The sequence below is a fragment of the Anabas testudineus genome, chromosome 12, assembly GCF_900324465.2.
Source record: "Anabas testudineus chromosome 12, fAnaTes1.2, whole genome shotgun sequence".
NCBI classification, from domain to species: Eukaryota; Metazoa; Chordata; class Actinopteri; order Anabantiformes; family Anabantidae; genus Anabas; species Anabas testudineus.
In genome coordinates this window covers 4,578,816-4,598,336 of record NC_046621.1, presented here as the reverse complement: position 1 = coordinate 4,598,336, position 19,521 = coordinate 4,578,816, and the positions used below count along the sequence as shown (strand labels likewise).

Here is a 19,521-nt window from a genome sequence, read left to right as displayed (position 1 = left end):
GAGATCACATAGTTCTAATTTGGGGAGTACATGTACTTCCCTGTATTAAAATGTGTCTCTTTACCAAAGAACTCCTCACAATGACATCATCAGTGAGGTGTTTTCGGTGCAGATGATGTCATCTGGAGGAGTTCAGGAGCAGCAGCTTGACCGAGGCTACCGTGTCCATGGTATGATCAGCTAAATCACATCAACTCCACATGATGTAGTCTCAACACATGCCTTTATTGCTCTTCCGATTAAGTGTTGCATCATTTTTCCTTTATTGACATCCATGGAGTTTATATGAAAGGTTAGTGTTATATTTGACCACAAATACCAAAGTCTTTATTTGTGAGCAACATAAAACAGTGAAGAGGCCCAGTGACCTTACTACAGTAGATTCCTGTGTCATGATGTCACTTTTTATCCCTCATAGATTCACTTTTAAGGAGTGCTGAACTTATCACAACTAGCCAGCCACCCTGTCAGTGGTATTTCCCCCAAAATTCACATGCATGCTCACACATTCAGGGGAGTGTGTTGCACACTACATTATGGTAACGGCAGAGATTACAGGACTGTGTCAGACTGTTATTACGGCTTGATAATAAGCAGTTGTGCTGAGTGGAATTCCTGCTGTTAGGGTTTTGTGTCAGTGGCTCATGTTGTTGTTTTGTTGTGGAAATGATCCACTGGAACAGCAGTGATTCTGCTGTCTGTGCGCTGACAAACTGCCTGGAGGAAGTGCTAGCTTGTTATTGCAGGATTCAATGCACATTTCAAATAGATGTTGCTGTTTTGTCAGTATATGTGTGTTTGTGTGTCAGTGCAAACATGCACGAGTGTATGCTTGCAAGCTACTACATGGAGCTGGCTTTTGAACCCGCTGAAAGGTCATACTTTATTGACTTTAACTTATGTTGCACCCCTTTTCTTGCAACCAGAAAGCAACCACAGCTGTTTTACATGGATTGTTCAGTGTAGTGAACTCGGTTTTGATCTGTTAACCACTGATTCTGCACACTGCCTCGACCTACAGGAACTTTTTTGCTGATAAATCTGCAGTCCAAGGTTAATATATATGAGCTGTAGTTTTTCTTCTCAACCAGGCAGCAAAGGGTCTGGGGATACTTACATTAGTCATGTGATTTCCTTTCTAAGAAATAAGGGAAGGGGAGGCACTCCCCTACATTCTCCAGTAATTTACCTGGTCCAAAGTTCACAGAAAACCACCAGCACTCCACATTCTTTGCGTTTCCCCAGTGTTGTTGGTGTATTTCTACTTTACTTACGGCATTGCTTGACTGGTAAGCATTGGTGCAGTCAAGTGAAGGAGCCTGAAGGTACTTTACAGGCTTTCATGTGTACGTTAAATCTGGAAAAAGTTTGCAGCCTTTTTAAACTGAGACTGAGCTTATGCAGAGCATAATGTATTACAACCAGATGCCCATTTATTCACTGGTGAGTTGAATGGAGTCCAGACACTTGTTTCTTTAATCCTATTCCCCGAAATAGGGTAGCAGACAGAGTTCAGCAATACTCTGCAGGTGGCTGTTGCCCCTTCAGAGCTTATTCGCTTGTTGTCCCAAAACAGTTCAAACAGGAAGACAGCGAGACCAGTACTTTGACAGCAGCCACACTGTCATGTAGAGCAACAGCAGGATGTTGTGGGTTAGTACCTTTAGTGGTACTAAGTAGGCTTAAAGCTAATCATTATTTTTAGTATCAATTAATCTATCTCAATAAATAGATTCAATCTAGGAAATTGTTATGTGATGTGTTAAGGTGATGTCTTCAAATGTGTGACATGTCCAGTTAACAGTCCAAGTTCTACTTCAAACTGCTCTAAAATACACTTTACAAAAGCAAGAAAATCCACTTCAACACTGTATTTTGGAAATCAAACTCATATTAGTGATACCTGCCTTTGCGTGGAGATGCTGCAGTGTGACAGGTGAAGGATGCACATTTTATCAATCTCATCCTGTCCTTCCTGCAAACAGGAAAGCAAATGATATCTCAGGAAGTTAAGTCACAGTTGTGAAGAGTTTCTCAACCGCTGAAAAACACGACTGCTGCCATGAGGTAGTGCAACCAGGCCTTGCTGTAATATTCTTCCCCATTATTGTTTCATAAACACCATGGATTTGACACTATTACAATGGAACAAGGGAGTTTCTCAACTGAGCCATTCTGAGTACAGTTACATATATTAATCAAGTCCAAGAATGGATGTTTTTGTGAATTTGAAGCCATTTAAGGCTAGAAAAGAGCATTAGTGCTCAGACAAGCTAACACGATAAATAAATAAACAGAAATGAATGTGGTGGACCTCTTCTGTTTGAGCTTTGTGAGTCACCAGAAGCAAAGTACCCAGTATGTTGATGGACTCCAACATATTGAATGCCTTCAGTGCTGCATCACAGCCTTGATTATAGTCTTCATTGTGTTCTAAAAGACAGACTCTGGGAATGTGCGTTACAATGACAATTATGACCATCACTGCCCTTGTCCTTGTAACATTACCAACAATGTACCAGCATAACTGCTACAAAAACAATGCTTGAGACAGCTGTATCTTATTCAATCCAGACAGGGTCCATGTCCATTGACTGGCTAATACCGAGACAGCTGTGTCTGCAAAGTTTTGATCATATTCTTAACATGAAATGCCAGTTGTTTTTCTTGTACTAGCTAGTAAATGTGAATGTATCAGCATGACATGCATGCAAAGTAAAGACCCTAAACCACTTTCAAAAGAGGCATAATGTATAAATATGCACAAGGAAGTAGGAAGTCAAATGTGGCAAATGTGGCATGACACATTTATATTGTAATTTTCAGAAAATGACTAATTCACAGCCCTATATAGAGGTGTTAAACTCTTAATAAACTCTTAATAAACAGTCTAAATCAAACTACACATGCTTGAAATGTTGAAAAAGAAAGAAAGTGACAAGGCGATGTTTCTTTTTGGAGCTTTAAAACTAGCACCCTGGCCCTCAGAGGTGCGACTAACCAAGACAATCCTTCACACAACCTGACAGTCAAATAAAATAAAGTAAGAATTTTTCCATTACATACAGTAACTACTATACCTTTGCACTATGACACACCTTCGGTTTTTCACTTCTGCCATGTGGTAAATTTGGGAACTGGATGTTAGCTGCTTTTCTCACAGTTGCACACAGGAGTCCATCATTCAAAGTTTGTGGGAAATAAAGTAAGGGTGTCTTTTCTTTTTGCACAACTTTATGGTGAGGCAACATGAACAAGGCTGAAACTCTTTTCAAAGAGCAACAGTTAAAGGTGAGTTGAACTGCACATGATTCATCAGCACTGGGTTTATAATAGCAGGCAGTGGTCCATGGGTGGTCTCTGACTGAGCCGTACTTTGCCAGTTTTGTTCAAATGGTGCGCTTCTTCGTTTATATATTCAGGGTTTGAACATCCATAGTTATCTTGCCATTAGGCCCAACTTTAGAGACAAAATCTCTTTTTAATTGCAGGCACATACCTATCTGTTTGCAATCAGCCCAAATTTAATTGAGAAGGGAAAGTCGTGTTGTCTGAAGAGGCCTTTGAAATGTCGACTTGTTTTCTCTTGCTGTTAAATGGTGCTTAATTTTGCCAGAAGGGCACAGACAGAAAAGTTCATAGTCTCATGGTCTTGTTAGTATGGATTTCAGTAATGCAGTCACAGCAGTGCAATATCAAGTTTGATCTTCTGTTCATGTTATTTAGAGCTTGAAACAACTCGGTGTTAGACTGAGATTTCCTGTGTTTTCTGCTGTTGCGTCTCATCTTGACTCAGTCTCCCCCAGGGTCCAGCCTCGTCCCCTGCTGCTCACTTGACATTCAGGGAACTTCCAGGGCTAGTTTGTTTCTGTGGGTTGGAGTCAATGGGGGTCAGAGGCTGAAACCCTTTGGAAGACAAGAGAAAGATCCCTGCACCCCCGCACATTTAATCCTAAATTCGTCAGCACCCACCTTTTCTCTTCACCACTTTCTTTGAACCCCTGTGAGGGTAAAGTACTGATGAATAGATCCACATCTGAATTGAGGGCCCCAGACTGCACTCCAGGGGGCCAGAACAAAAAAAGAAAGGAGATGAGTAGATGAGGAGATACTCTGATGGAGTAGTAGTAGCTGTTTCTGTTTCGTATTATTGACTATTTGTCGATTGACTACAACTTTGATTGATCATTGAACAGTTTTAAAGTAGCTCCTTTAAGTATGAGAGTGTGCTTATTTTTATTGTCTAGGCATTGTATCTTTGAGCATTGGGCTGTTGATGGAGAAATCTGAGAATCTGGATCAGATATTCTTTAAAGGTTTATGCACCAAACTTTTATATGTTCCGTCCTGGGCGTTCTCTGACCACCAAGTATAGTCCTTCCTCTTCCTTGCAACAGAAATGCTATTTTGTCATCTTGTCACCAAGAAAAGGTGACTCAGTCCTTCCTATCACAGACTGTTGGAGCCTTTAATCTTTAGTCATTGGCTCTTCTCTTGTGTGTAACATTGGCCTCTAATCACTGCTGCAACAGCGGAATTTGTAGTGTTGCTGGGCCTCACTCACATGCACTCTGACATATTGTCACCTAAGCCTTAACAGCCTTCCATGTTCTCCTACTATCTGCTGTATTGTCCTACATGTAGTGTCATTTGTTCTTCAGGCTGTGACAGCATTGAGTTTCCTTTAACAGAGCAATCGGGTAACACTAGCACAGATTGCCAACTGCACTGTTTGCTGTGTTACTATTCAAGGTGGAGAAAAATGGTTACGTGGTTATGGTTAGAGAAAGCTAATATTCGGGGCAGTAAGCCCCCAGAAACACTCTAAAAAGACTAACTTTTGCAAAGGACTTATAACTTCTAGCTGAGGTTCAAAGATGACCATCAGGCAGGTGCCTCTCAACAAAACTTGTGGTGATAGTATATTCATAAGATGGTGGAAGTACCTGAAATAGCTAATGAGCAAGAAACATCCCAGTGTGCTTAAGGAAGTGATAAAACGTATGTGTTGTGGCTGAATGCAAATTCAGCTGAATTTTCTTTTTTCGTGTAGGTTCTCCTCTGGAGCGTCTCTGTAGTCTGTATTTATTATCCCAAAGGAGCAATTGGAGGTGGCAGCACGGATCCTGGCTGCTTTTAGCACTGCAAGTGTTAAAGATGAACATTTTGATTGTACATTTTTATAAGCCCTGTTTTAGCGCTGAGCTGAAGCTCAGTTCTCCATCTGTCTTCTTTTGTCATGAAGCCTGGATCTTACTGAGGCCAAGAAACAGTGAGGTTGCTTCTTGTGTGACAGTAGGGGTCTATTATTTAGCTTTTTGAAAAGGAGAGCAGATGTGGTTAATAGATGTGGTCTTACTATGTGAACCTTTTTAAGCAGTTACATTATAGCAGCTTCATTTAAAACGATTCAAAGCCCTAAATGAAAACTAGCTCATGCAGTCGTGCAGTTATCACACATTTTATCTCCCTGCTTGAAATATTTTAGCTGCCAAAAATAGGTTCAGCATTTACTCTAGCCCACATATGCATTTCTTTACATTTCTCATTTGTCCTACTTTTCTTTCCTTCTCCCTGTTTTCATCATTTTGACTCATCTAGCTTTCCCCCTCTCCTCTGGCTCTCAGACTGATGTTAATAGATGAAGGGTGGTGTAATCATATGTGTGGGTGTTTGCAATGAATACATTTGTTAAATGTTCAAGATTTTTGTAATTATAGAGAGGGGGTGTGAACTTGAGGATGCCCCCTTGGAAAAACAGTACATTATTGTGTTACTGTTTGTGGGTGTATGGAAATGTATTAATGTTCATGGTGCCAGACAGAGAAGGTGGAGTTCTTTTGATTGTATTATGAAATAATTATGAATATAAGTGGCACTGAAATTACATGTGTGACTCCTTTCACCAAAGTCTGACTTCATTCAATAACAGAGTCAGCCTCGCATGTCTCTCCTGAGTTGGTTCTACCCCTCAATAAAGTATAAATTAGCACAGAAAAGACTTGTCACAATGTGTATTTGGTAGAAGTAAGATCTGAATCTCCAAGATGAGTAACTTGCCGTGCCAGGCTGCCTCTTAAGGAGTGCCAACTTGACTCAAATCTTGAGCTGAGACATGTCAGGGTGGAGTGAAAGTGCTGCCACACAGTTCTGAGACTGAAAAACTGTTGGTGCTGCCAGCACAAAGTGGTCCACCCTTAGATTTGAGTTTACTCTGATGATACAGTACAAGTTTGTTAAAAAAAATTAATATAAATATTCCAGGATCAGCATAGCAAATGTTGAGGTTTCATCCATTTAAATACAAATATGTGGTGACGAGGAGTCAAATAAGAGTAGAAGAGTACCATATAAATAACTCCTTGAAAAAGGTTTAACGTTTCTGAAAGATGACGCCTTAACGCTAACAAAAATATAAGGGACAGTCAAAATAGTTTCAGCTAATTTTTATTTGGGGTTTGTCTGTTTAGGTGAACCACACCTCTCTCCCAGCACCCTGGCACATAGGAAACTAAGTTATGTATTAACATGTAACTGTAGTGAGTGACGAGCCATTGCAAGATGAGAAGGCCTTACACGCCACGGGACAGGAAAAGGGTCAGACAGGTCTATTTATGAACAGCAGCTATAAGCTGGAAACACAGCTTTGTGCAAGAGTAAAGCACATGAGAATATAGTTTCTTATTCACTATCATCATGCATAAATCTGAAATAGATAAAATACAAATCTGTTTAATCTAGTCTCTCATTTACTACCATCATGTGTTAGTGTAAAACATATAAAATACAAATGTCTTTAATCTAGTCTCTCATTTTCTGGCATCATGTTTGCCAGCAGACTTAATTATAAGCTAGTGCTGTTTGTTTGTGTGTTAGTTTTTCACATTCCACAAGATTCATGGCAGCTATCATTAAATTTAAAGACTGACACCTTTTGGAAAGGGAGTATAGTAATCATAAAGGTACTATTTTGAGCAACTGCAAAAGAACGTGTATAGTTACTCTGTTCCTCAGTGGAAAATGTGTACATGAGACATGTTATGGCAGCACATAGCAATAGATTCACCTGACCCATGTAAGGCATCTACACGATTAGTGGACAGCTGAGCAGAGGTGTCATTTACACTAACACAGAAGTTGGTGTAGCCCCATAATACATATCATGCCCCGTCTTACAACGTTGTACAGTCCAACCAGTTCTTGAGTTTTAACATATATATATATATATATATATATATAAACATAAACACGTCACAAACATGTCTTGTAACGTGTGCAGTTCTCATATTTACCCTATAATTAAACTTTTTCTTAATTCCAGAGAATGTGTTATATAAGAATTAAAGAGCATTATCCTCCAAGAAGAACAAAAACAGCTCAACAGGAACAATGGCTGATGTGTGTCTGCCGGCCTAGCAGGATTAATCCACAGGGCAGCCTATCGGGTGGTAAAGCTAGTCGGAGGGGAGGTGTAGTAATCAGATTATTAACAAGCGTCTTTTAATCAAGTTCTGTACTGATTGCAACATTTCTGTTGCCTTTCATTATATGTTATGCTCTGTCTGGATTCAGTATGCTTCGAATGGTGAATACGGTCTTGGATTAGGCATTGCAACGATATAGGATTTGCTTGGATCCAAACTTTGCATTACCACACAGGAACCTGTAGCACAACTGAGTCGCTCATCATATTTTAACCATCTAAAAAATGGATTAACAGCATTCGCTTTCTACTTCGTTGTTGCATGGAAACGATGACCATGTTGCGCAGAAAAAGCCAGTTTTTTGTTTTCTTGGACAGTGTGAAATCTGAAAAGGAAGAACAAAAGGATGAGCACAAGCTGAGTCCCTGCGAAGAGTATCTGCAGGTGTTACTGCAGATGAAGATGACGAGCGCTGTAAGTGAGCAGAGAAGCAGAATAATACATCAGTCATAGACTACAGTCTCCTGCAATATGTAGTTTCCCCTTTGTAAAATGAAGAACTTGCTAAACAGTAACTTATTTATCTTACAATAGCGGAGTTATTGTAGTAGATAGTTAGAGTTTAAAATGGCAGCAGTTAGATTTTTTTGATGTCCATGAATAAGTTGACCATCCTTCCAGTTTCTATGACTCACAGCTGAGAGGCAGCAATTTCCTGTTGCTTAACAGCTGCGAAAAGCATGAGTAGGCTTTGTCTTAGTGGATGCACTCATACATGCTAATGATACAGACAGAGGCAGAGCGATTTAAAAGCAACTGGGAGCCATGCACAGGCCAACACAGAGAGGAAACCTTTTCTGAGCGCAGAGGCATGACACACACGTGCATACAGCAACACATATTCTTAAATTTCAGACAGACCAAAGTGTTGTTTCTATAAATATCTACATGGCATGCAAACAAGAGCTCTTACACATAAGGTCACCCTCTTCCCCAAACAGCTGGTCATATTTAGGAGAAAGTTTGTCTGTTTGATGTTTTTTTAGAGGAATATATTGCATACCACTAAAGCATGACTGACAGTAATAGTGGCAATTTGTTAATAATCCAAAGTGAAATAGCTGAGAGCAGCTATTCAGTGGTGCAGCACATGATCATCAGCGTCCGCTGATGTGTGTTCACGTGCTGTTTTGTGCGTAGGAGGCTACTGTCCCTTTTTTCTGCAGCTACTCGCTGACACACGGGTTACACTCTGCTATGGCAGCATTGTTCCGCCTCGCTTTCTTAGACAAAGCCTGGTGTGTGTTGGAGAGAGGGTTTGGCATCTCCACCAAATATTTGTTCTTGCTTCTGGACGCCCACTGTCGTCAGACACATTGAACAACTCATGGAAGACTGTAGATTTCTGCGGTTCTGCTTTGCTTTGAGTCATGTGTCTCATCAGCATAAAGCTGAATGTTAATCACCTACTGAACAACTTTTGATGTTCCCCCCTTTTATTGAATGAGGCATGGCTTTGGTTGGGTTTGAACAATTTGGGTGTCTGTTTAGTATCTGAATTGGCAGGACCCTCACAGCCTAATGAACAGTTCTGGATGAATGCAGTGTCTTCCTCATCCTACCCATTCTCTCTGCTAGTTAGTTAGCTAACAAGATGCCTAAAATAACTCATTCATATTTACTGGAAAGATTATAATAGACTTGTATGAAAACCACATTGAAACCACCTTCTCTCAGATGAAAGAGAATAAACTAGGCGTAGGCCTGCGTTACATGCACTCAGTACTTTCCTCAGAGTTTATGACACACCACTTCTTCATTCTCAAACTGTTAATGAAATGTGGTCATCACATGGGATTTTACTCCACTATAACCAGCGTGTAAAGAAAGCAGAAGACCAGGGGCTTTCAGCACGAGCCCATACCTCCATCCTCACCCGCTGTCTTTGCTCCTTGTGTCAACACCCTGAAGAATTAAAAACAGACAAAAGCATCTATAGACCTCTTGTCCCATTGTCCTTCCTCTAGCAGAACATCTGTCTCTTAGGCCTCTGTGGATAATCACCTGCACCGGTGTTTTCCCCCTTGTGGATCAAAAAAGAATTAAAAAATACATTTCAAACTGTTGTAACTGTGCAATCACTCATGTACAGTAGGCGTAAACGGTGGCTCACATCTGCATTTACATCTTTTTAACATATTAGTCAGCGATTACTTTCCTGGTGTCTGTTCATTTCCCTCAGTCGACCAATGACACTGCTCAGTGTTTCTCTTGCGTCTTTAATGACGTGTTGACTTTTTGCTGTGATCATCAGAGCGGCAAACCAACCTCTGCAGAGGTGTTAAGGCTGTAATAAAACTAGAAGTGTCCCTAAGAGCGTGTGTTCACAGGTTTTAAAAAAAGCATCAGCAAACCATTTTAAACGTTGCTCTGCTCACTGTGCTGAATCTTTGTGTCAGCAAACGTAAAGCAGAATCTGTTATCGTGAATTTCAAACTGTCATAGCTCTACACTGCCACATGTGATACAAAGAAGAAGAGCAGGTAACCAGATGAGAAACTCAGGGATAAATTTGATTACATTTTTCTGACAATAATACATTTAGTGCCTGTTAGATGTACTAACCGCTTAAAGCTGATAACCTGTATTTTCTACCAGATAACCTATGACTAGAAATGACGTTTGATCGTATTCATCTATTGATACAAATAACCTGATTTTAGCATGAAGACATAAAGCCCTCGAGATTTCAGTTGTGGATGACCAGCCTGCAGCAGCCGATCTATGATTATACACCTTTGCAAAAATAAAAAATGCCCTGTTCAAGAGAAAAAAAAGTCACTGTTGTCTTGTTTTACAATCACAAACAGCACTAAGCCTGTGCAGCCAATTGCAGCAGCAGCTCTGCTGGGTATTTAGATCAGAACCATCAGCCATTTACTCTAATTGATGCAGGAAAGAGATGACCACGACACTGAATTCACATGAGGCAACGTCTGCCTGCACCAGGTCTGCCTCCGCCTTACTTGCTTGTGTGTCTCCTTCAACAATGTTAAACAGAGAGGACAGCGAAAACCGCTGTGTTGCGGGAATGCAGCAAAGAGGACACAGGACTGTTGACATCAAGAGCTCTGATCTGGAATGGTAGCTAAATAATGTGCATTAGCTCAGATTAACTGGCAGTCCAATACATTAAACGGCACCATAATCCCTAACCAGTTGGGAAGGGCTGGAGGTCAGGAGGCTGATCCTGAACTCTGCATGTTGCTTTTGTACAGCACATTGGCGACCTCCACATATTTAGTAGCCTTTGTTCTCTCTTTGAACCTGTTTCCCATTTCCTAGAAATAAAAAAAATATTTAGCTACACAGTTCTATTTATTTTCTCTCATGTACTCAACCACAATGGTACGTGCATCACAGTGAGTTGGACTGTGTCCTGAAATAACAAGCAGAGTAGGGCTGGTTAGTCTCCTGAAGGGATCCACCTCTTATTCCATCCTGCAGGAACATGGTGTTAGAGACTGCAGATAAGAGAATAGAAGTGTAGAGCAGGAGCTGGAGTTAAAACAGAGTCTGGGAACTCTTGAGCCAACTGTGACAAAATACCTGACACTGAATAATTTGCATGCATCACACATGCACACACTTGGCTTAATGATTTAGTCTTGTTTGCATCCTGCTACTATATTTTCCACTACACAATAAAAAGGTAGGGAAATAGAATAGATGGAAAACTCTTTGGTTTGCAAATTCCTGTGTCTGTAATCAAAAGCATAACAAGAAGTGAAGCTAAAGGTGTTGTTGAAGACTAACAAAGTAAATCCCAGTGTCTGACACCGTTTCCCATGATGTGTTGTTTTGGTTCATATTTTTCTCACTCTGCGTCGTGATTTATTAATCTGCTTTTTCGCTTTGTTGCTGGGGTAGTTATAGTTGTGTCGATGAATTTTCCATTTTCCTCCAGCAGCTGCTTCTTCTATCCTGTGTGGCATTACTGGATATCCATGAGCTCACAGTGACTCATCACGCTGTCTATCACAGCCTTTATGCTACTGTTTTATGAGGTTTTAAAATAAGTGAAGTGGGGTGACAGAGAGGCCCAGCAGCCTGAGATAGTCCCCCCCCCCCAAATTTAATCCCCGCCCATGTAATCCTGCCTCTTCTGTCATTTCTACTGCTTTCAAGCCCCCTCCCTCTGGTTTTCCTCTCTCTCTCTCTCTCTCCCACTGTCCTCCTCTCCCATCCCACTTATTCCACCTTACGCCTGATGGAGCATTAAGCCTGAATGCTCTGGGCGGCCGTGGCCCCAGATTCACATTGTGTGTTTGACTGAGCAAGTGCTGCATCGGTTTCTCCTCTGCTTCCTGGACTCTTGCTCGATCCAGACAATCGGGAATTACTTCCTCCAACTGGGCAGTTTCTTTGTTACTCTTTGGGGCCGGGGTCAGCAGACTTTGTTCCCAGCCCAGGCACACTCCTACTTGCTTTGGATACCTGGGACATGGTGTTGTGGATGCCTTCTCTAACCTAATCTCAGCCTTTTGTTGTGCTGCTTTCGAGACAAGGCCAGTTGGATGGACATTTTCTGGATTCGGATTCACATTCCACATTGATACACACTGGATAAGATGGTGCCCCTGCAAAAAAGGGTAATCTTTAGTTATGTGTGTCGGAGAGAGGAGGGTTTAATGTGCGTGATGTGGCTGCAGTGACGTGTGCAGATAGTTGTTTTGTTTTTGTGCCCTGAACAGTTGCTGTCAAGTCAGAATGAAATAGAAGCAGTTTGATTACTTTAATTGGCACTTGGGTCTGAGCGTGGACTTGCTTTTGAGCGTTACAGAGGAAGGGAAGTGTGCTGTTGAAATAAGAAAAAAAACAACAGAGGTGTCAAAGACAGAGAAACTGTGAGCAATAAACAAGGATGTGAAGTGATGAGGCTGAGGAGTTTCTTCATTGTGTCAGTAAAACCTCTAATTGTTGTTTTTATCTTGTCATTCATATGTTTAGTGGCTTGTTGGTGAGTGATTGCTTGTTGAAACTCAGTGAAACAATGCAGACTGGAACCCTCCACCCCACCCCCAACCCCTCACTCTAAAGACTCTATTGTTTTTTTTTACAATACTTCAGAGCTATTTAATTTACAAATGCTGTTTGCAGAGATTTAGGATATAACATTGTGTGGCTTCATTAAAGCTGCAGTATTACCTTGCATTGAGTGTTTAGCACAGTCCTCCACAATGAAGCGCTGCAGGACTGTGTGGGCTTTATGATGCTCGAACTCTTCATCACCACAACCGCTTCCTGTGTGTTTGATAGGAAAATGCTTTTAGTGCAGAGATGCTAAAACAGTTATAGAGCACGCTGCATAGTTTGCTGTGAGAATCAGATGTACTTGTCATGCTGGCACCTTAAATGCTTAGTGCTTCATACCAGAGGAACTAATAGCTGGATTCAGAGACACTCAAGACATGGTTGAGGAGAGAATGGGGGACTGTTGGAGCCACACCAAGGTTGTTTTTGTTTCGGTTCATCTTAAAGATTAGACACTCTTTTAGTGAGTGATCATTCAGATCATAGTCGCTGCTGTATGGCATGGCTCTGTGTTAACTGATATCCCAGATGAAATACTCTTTTTGTCAGCTGATGAATTTCAAGATGTGACCTCAGCCAACTAGAGGCTCAATTTTTCCTCACAAGTCATGAACATATAATAAATAATGAGTTCAGCCTGAGCAGCTGTATTTGGTTATCAGTAGCGTAGGCTGTTAGCATCTGTTTTTTTAAGTTGAAAAATCCTCTGTATCCTCTGTAATAGACCTCATTTTAAGATGATACCAAATATATCAAAGTAAAGTAACTTTGGTCACAGCTCCCAGGTCCCAGCTTGTGGTGATCACATCCCAGATGGACAGTAATGCTTAGTAGGCGAGGTGTGCCACCTGTGAAGGTGGTTAGTGTTTAAATTTCAGCCACGAAAGTGGATCAGAGCAGACACACATATATCTCTTAGGGGAGTTGAGATAAACAGTATTCCCACAGAGAGGCTGTGAAACAGCCTGTATCAGCTAAACTCATATCAAGATGAGCACTTGGTGATATTTTATGTAAATTCAATCAAGCCTGATTTGTGTTGAAGTGTATTTGAATTCATAAAGTGGCTTTAATCTCTCGTTATTGTTTTGTTAACGATGAGTGATTGCACTTCAATTATTCTTTTTTTCTCCTGCAGGATCAGTTTGACAACTTGGAGAAGCATACACAGTGGGGGATCGAATTTGTGGAGAAGTACACCAAATTTGTAAAAGAGAGATCAGAGATTGAAATCAACTATGCAAAACAGATTAGGTGAGTACTCAAGCTGAGCGATGATCCATCTTTTGAGTTGTGGGCCTGTTTTCCATCCAGGTGGCTGAGATGAAGAACCCTCCCCTGCCCTCTGCAGCAGGATTTGATCTACTGATCTCACATTGTCCTTGAAACAAGAGGCTGAATCAGTACTTGTTGATTATGTAGCTGGCCCTGACCCCTGACCTCCCTCTGGAGGGGGGAACTGAAACATGAATTCACATTTGACAAGTAGTACATTAGCGTTGATATATTGCTCTCAAAAAATCCTCATATTTTCATAGCAGCACTTTTGTCTCTCTGCAGGGAAGCAGACGTGGTTTCTGCAAGTGCAGAGCAAGATAAACAAGCTACAAAGGATGTGTCTTCTTCCCCCTCCATCCTTTTCTTTGTATGCATCTGAGCGTCTGTCTGTCTACCTCTGTCTCACTCTCTCCCGAGTGCATGATGTCTGCTCTTAGTGCTGGCCTCTGCTTCAGGCAAGAGGAAGTCAGGGTGTGGGGGGAGGGGGTGGAGCTTGCGTTTCCATAGAGACTAGTAGGTATCAGCTTTATCAACCCCAGGTCTGACCCAGATTTTTTTCCCCCCTCCAACCACGAGTGTTGGCTCCACCCCCCTCCAGTTCTCTGCACACACACTGTGTTTTGGTGCAGTCAGTGATTTTAAAACACTGTGATAGGAGCATGAGCAATCCTGCACTGAGATGACCTAAGTCCTAAGGCCTTGTGCCTCCCAACAGCGTGGGATATACCCCTCAAATCCATAAGCCTCATCTTTAAAGAGGCCACACAATATGGCTAATGCTCTAAGTATTGACCACAACCCCCCGTTTCACAGGGAGCAGCCAATGCCAATCCAGTATTCACCTAGCAACCCCCTGTGACAGATCGTCTACCGTCACCACTCTACCACTCCTCTTTTTGAGAATTAAATCAGCTTGAGATAATAGGACTAGCTGTCTGTGTTTACATGCATGCATTACTCTTATACTCCTACACCCATTAACGTTTCACTCTTAAACACAGACTCTTATGAATAATATGAATATGAACAGACATATGCATGTTTTCCCCTGAAATATTTGTGGATTTAGATTGTTGTTTGCTTTTTCTCTTTCTAAGCAAATGAACCGAGAGAGACACGTCGACACATCAGATTTATTGGTGCACTGCTGCACTTTACACAAACATTGTTGACCAAAAGCATATGAAGTTACAAATTTGAACTGTGAATTTAAACACACACTCACGCACACACCAAACACAGATACTCCTTAATTCAATTAGCCGGCATCTGTGTCCAGTATGTTTGACAGGACAGAGATAGACTCTTCTTGAACATCAGGCTCCCCAGATGGTGCGGATGTTTTTAGCCACTCTGCTTATACAGAGAGGCCGCTGTCAAACTGAGTTTGTTGTGTAGTAGAAACACAAAAACACACACACACACACACACATGCAGGTCTACATCGGTACGCTTGTCACATGAGGTTAAAAATAGGAAATTAGGATGTACAGACAGGATTGCTTGAGTCATCGGGTTTTCCCGTGTTTTCCGAGAAACTGTGCTTCTTTGTTGTGGTGCTCCTTGGCCACACCTAAGTACTATTTATCTTTTCAATTAACTTAGCTTGTGAAGGGTTAATCTAACAGGCATGCTTAAACCAAAAAACTCAGAGCTGTTAGATCTAATATACTAATGGAATTGACCGTTTGATCTTCTGTGTTGTTGGGGAGTTTTCTTTTCTTGTCTTTTATTCTCTTTGCTCTTTTTACAGTAGACATTTTAACATGTCATAACAGGAAGGTTGAGGTGTAAATTGCATCCTTTTTGTTGTAATGATGCACAACGTGTCTACGTTGTACTATTTCTGTCACCATACCAGCCACACACTGCACTAATCCATGAATAATCCTCTTCCATTGCATTGGTGTAAACATGCACAATGCTTCCATTTAGTCATTGCAGGGCAACATATTAATGCTTCGTCCTCCTCCTCCTCCTCCCCTAAATTCCAGTCTGGCATAATCCATATGGAGCAGCAATAAAGTCCTGCTAACAAAAGAGATGGGGTGAGGGTGAAATAAAAGTGTCTGTGAGGATAATATCAACCAGTATGGAGCGGCATTTTCTCCCAGTAATATTCCAGTAAGACACTGGAAACATGCCATATCGTGTTTCAGACTCACAAGCACCTACTGTAACATCCCTTTAATGCACAGCGTTTTATGCTCCTCATCAAAATTTAGTTGCTACAATAGTTTTGATGGTTTTCTAAATATATTATTAAGGTGAGCATAGAAGTGAAATGACATAGGACATCTGGGTGGGATAGGGAGAGAGCCAGACAGATAGATCTGCCTAGCAACAGAGAGGCGTGGGGGATGTGGGCTGAGAACAGGATAGAGTGCAGACACACATTATGTGTAGTTATTTTAACACATGTATTATTCATTTCAACAAGAATTAAGCATTCCCTCTTACAACATGTGCAAGTCAAGTCATTTATATTCTACGAATGACTGTTATGTCCTCTTTTAAAGTAATTGACATTGCAATAATCATTTTTGTGTGGGTTTGAAAAGTGAACATGGGGATTAGGTTTTTACCTATGTACTGATAATTCATACAGAAGTTTAGTTACTATAGAATCAACCTCTTATGTCTAATAAACAGTGGAATACAATATGACTAACTTTCAGTCATAGCCTTTCCTGTTTCCTCTTAATTTAAATCGATATGGCTTTTCTTGTTTGAGTGTCAGACTGTTTGCACTGTGCATAATGCACACCACCGTATGCACACTAAAAACATACTATATATACACTATAGTTGTTAATTTTTAACTTGACAGCAGTGCTCGGTGTATACATTGTGCATCCAAATTGATCCGAGCACAGTCTGTTATTACGTTTTGCTGACAGCGTGCCATTTGGGTGGTGAGCGAGTTACAGTGCTGTGGTGAAAGTGACATGATGTACTGTAGCCGGACAAACAACACAACAGTTGCTAGGTTGAGAGAGAAGTATGTTGAAAGATTGCTGTACCCATAATAATGTTTTTTTTATTTGCAGCCTATTCCCAACATTCAACTACAGCAGCACTGTGACATATTTTCATTCATCCAACATCTATTTTTCCTTTGTCCTCACTCTGCTCTTATCTTGTGCCACTAGCATGCAGCCAGTGTCAAAGCAAGGGCAGTGGAAGCATAAGAAAAGCATGCATGTTTCTGGTGACTGCCTCTGCATGCATTCTCCTGGGGGTAATGATTTATGACCTGAAGAGAGGGCAGAGATGTAGTAGCAGGGGCAGAAAGCACTCTAGTGGATTGAATGGTGTACTGGATGATCCTTTGGCAGGTTCATAAGGACAGTGTCAGGCAAATATAGGAAATGGTGCACTGCCCGTCTGCAGAGTGGGCTCTTTGTAAAGATGCACTAAGAAATGTCTCAGAATGCTGAACTCTTTGTCCTTACAGGAATTTATCAAAGAAGTATCAACCGAAGAAGAACTCACGAGAAGAGGAGGAGAGCAAGTGAGTTAAATAACCCGAACCTCTAGTTCGAGCCAGCTATAAGCTAAGCTATTTAAACCGCAGATATAAAAATGTTGGTCGATCCTCTGCTCTGACTGTCTGCCAGAACTGCTGTAACATTTCTCCTTAGACATCACATCCTGTTTTTCACCAGGTACACCTTCTGTCGAGCCTTCGTGACGACACTTAATGAGTTGAATGACTACGCAGGTCAGCACGAGGTTATAGCCGAGAACTTGACGTCTCAAATCATCACCGAGCTTATGCGCTACCTTCAGGAACTCAAGAGCGAGAGAAAATCGGTAAGACAACCTTTCATATTCACACTCGCTTGCTTACACTTGTTCCTTAGACAGCAGGACATGGACTCTTTAAAGGAAAAAAGAAACACTGGTTTGCATGAAATTAAGTAGCCCGTTCCCTTGGCATTTTCTGTTCTTCGTGAACTGTGGTCATTGCTGAGTAAATATAGATACACCCAGAGGCTCACCAGAAGTGCAGAATGCGACTGAGTCCTTTTTATGGAAGTCATCATCTCTCTGTCATTACAGCCTTATTTGTCTTTTTTAAAGCAACGTACTAAACACTGGTGCACCACACACTATTCTTAAATGCCGGTCACTTTGCTTCTTTCCATTATAACATCATTTGGAAGAGCGGCGGAGCCGTAGCGCATGATTCATAGATAACAGTGTGGTCCCCATTAAATCCGCAGAGTTGGCCGAGGAGTAGAGAGAAAACTACCCAGCTGGAAAAAAAGTGCCGTGGACTCATGTCACGAGTCCAGCTGAGGGAATTGAAGTGTAAAACCAAAACCAGAGGCTGCTTGAAGCCACTGTGACTGTTTTTAGATGTTGATTTGCACAACTGGTGACATTGCTGCTGCTTAAATACAGGAAGTTCCAGGTTACATTTGTAATGATCAGTTTTCTTATGAGACTTTAGGTTGCAGCAAGTGCAGGGAAGTGATTTTCCAGTAATTCATACAGTCCACATCTCTGTCTTGTGTCCAGATTTGGCTTTTGTCATAGAGGATCCCGGACAGACCGCTGCTTTATCAGGGCTGCAGGATGTCACTATGACACTTCCTCCTCACTTTTCCTTTTATTTTCTTCTGTTTCATTTATCCACATCCTAGTTTTTTACCTCATTATCCTGCTTCTAGCTTCTCCTTTATAGACTTTGCTCCCAGTGTTTCCTCTGTTTCCTCATCATTTTCTTTCGCAGCTGGTATTATGAATAGGTTGTCATGTGTCTAAGGAGTCCCACAACAGTGTTTCTTCAGTTGACAGTGCTTGGGTTTCCCCTTCTCAGCATGACTCCATAACTAACAGTATACTTTGTGAACACAGAGAGTTGTTTTATTTGACTGCACTGAGCAAATAGTTTCTCAGTCTTATTCAGAGCAGTTGTCTCATTAAACGTTGTTTTTTCCAGTTTCATTTCTGAGACAGAGTCTCTGTACATTCATGAATGATGTCGCTTGACTGACACTCTTGAACATACTTCTTAGAATAACCCAAGCTATAAAAAAATACTGTCAGAATTGACCTTTTCATTCAGGGAAAATCATTCAGGGTTTGATAATAAGTCTGTCAATTACTCTATTGACAGAGAAAGTGTTTGTGATATTCTGAAATGTGACTGTGAAGGGGTCATGCCTTGTGACTTCCCCAGCTTTGTTTTTTTTATTCACATGAATTTCTAAGCAGCACTCAGTCAGTGTTCTTGTTGTTGTAGCTTTTTGATTTGTGTCTTTGTCAGACAGAGCCGTGCAGGCAAACCCAGACAGTAGGATTAGAAGAAGGTCAGAGCCTTCTGGGCTTATCCTAGAGATCTTATTGGACAGGTAGAATCCAGACTATAAACCCAGAAGGAAAACAAAATAATTTTGTTTTGTAACTCTCCCCACCTCCCTGTGTCTCTCAGTGGACCTCATGCTAAGCTCTGCTGGGAGTGGCACAGGACAAAAAGTACAAAAATGTTGGCTTAAAGCATTTGGTTGAAGATCGGATTTGGTTGTTTTTACAAAAGTGAAACATGATGTTTTAGGTCTTCATGTAATGTGTTAAGCAAACATAGTTATGTTAGTATATTGTTTCATATTGGGAGGACATATCCAACCCCAGTTAGATATTGTCTCATTTACCAGTCACTACATGTGTATGACTGAATATTATAATTAGTAATGATAAAGAGCAGGCAGGGTTA

At 41.1% G+C, this 19,521-nt stretch overlaps 1 protein-coding gene across 11 annotated transcripts in view; it reads left to right on the top strand.

The window, feature by feature from the left end:
* The window catches only part of LOC113159542 (formin-binding protein 1), a 46,794-nt gene that overhangs the window by 1,010 nt on the left and 26,263 nt on the right, over positions 1-19,521 (top strand). For 4 of the 11 annotated variants that reach the window (XM_026356284.1, XM_026356291.1, XM_026356290.1 and 1 more), the window contains exons 1-4: positions 12,788-12,937; positions 13,657-13,772; positions 17,254-17,310; positions 17,465-17,612. In XM_026356284.1, coding sequence (XP_026212069.1) covers positions 12,896-12,937; positions 13,657-13,772; positions 17,254-17,310; positions 17,465-17,612 — 363 coding nt within the window. In that variant the 5' untranslated portion in view covers positions 12,788-12,895. Of the gene's footprint in view, positions 1-3,173; positions 3,292-12,786; positions 12,938-13,656; positions 13,773-17,253; positions 17,311-17,464; positions 17,613-19,521 lie in introns of those variants that run through there. The other 7 variants (XM_026356286.1, XM_026356282.1, XM_026356288.1 and 4 more) reach the window with 4 other exon arrangements.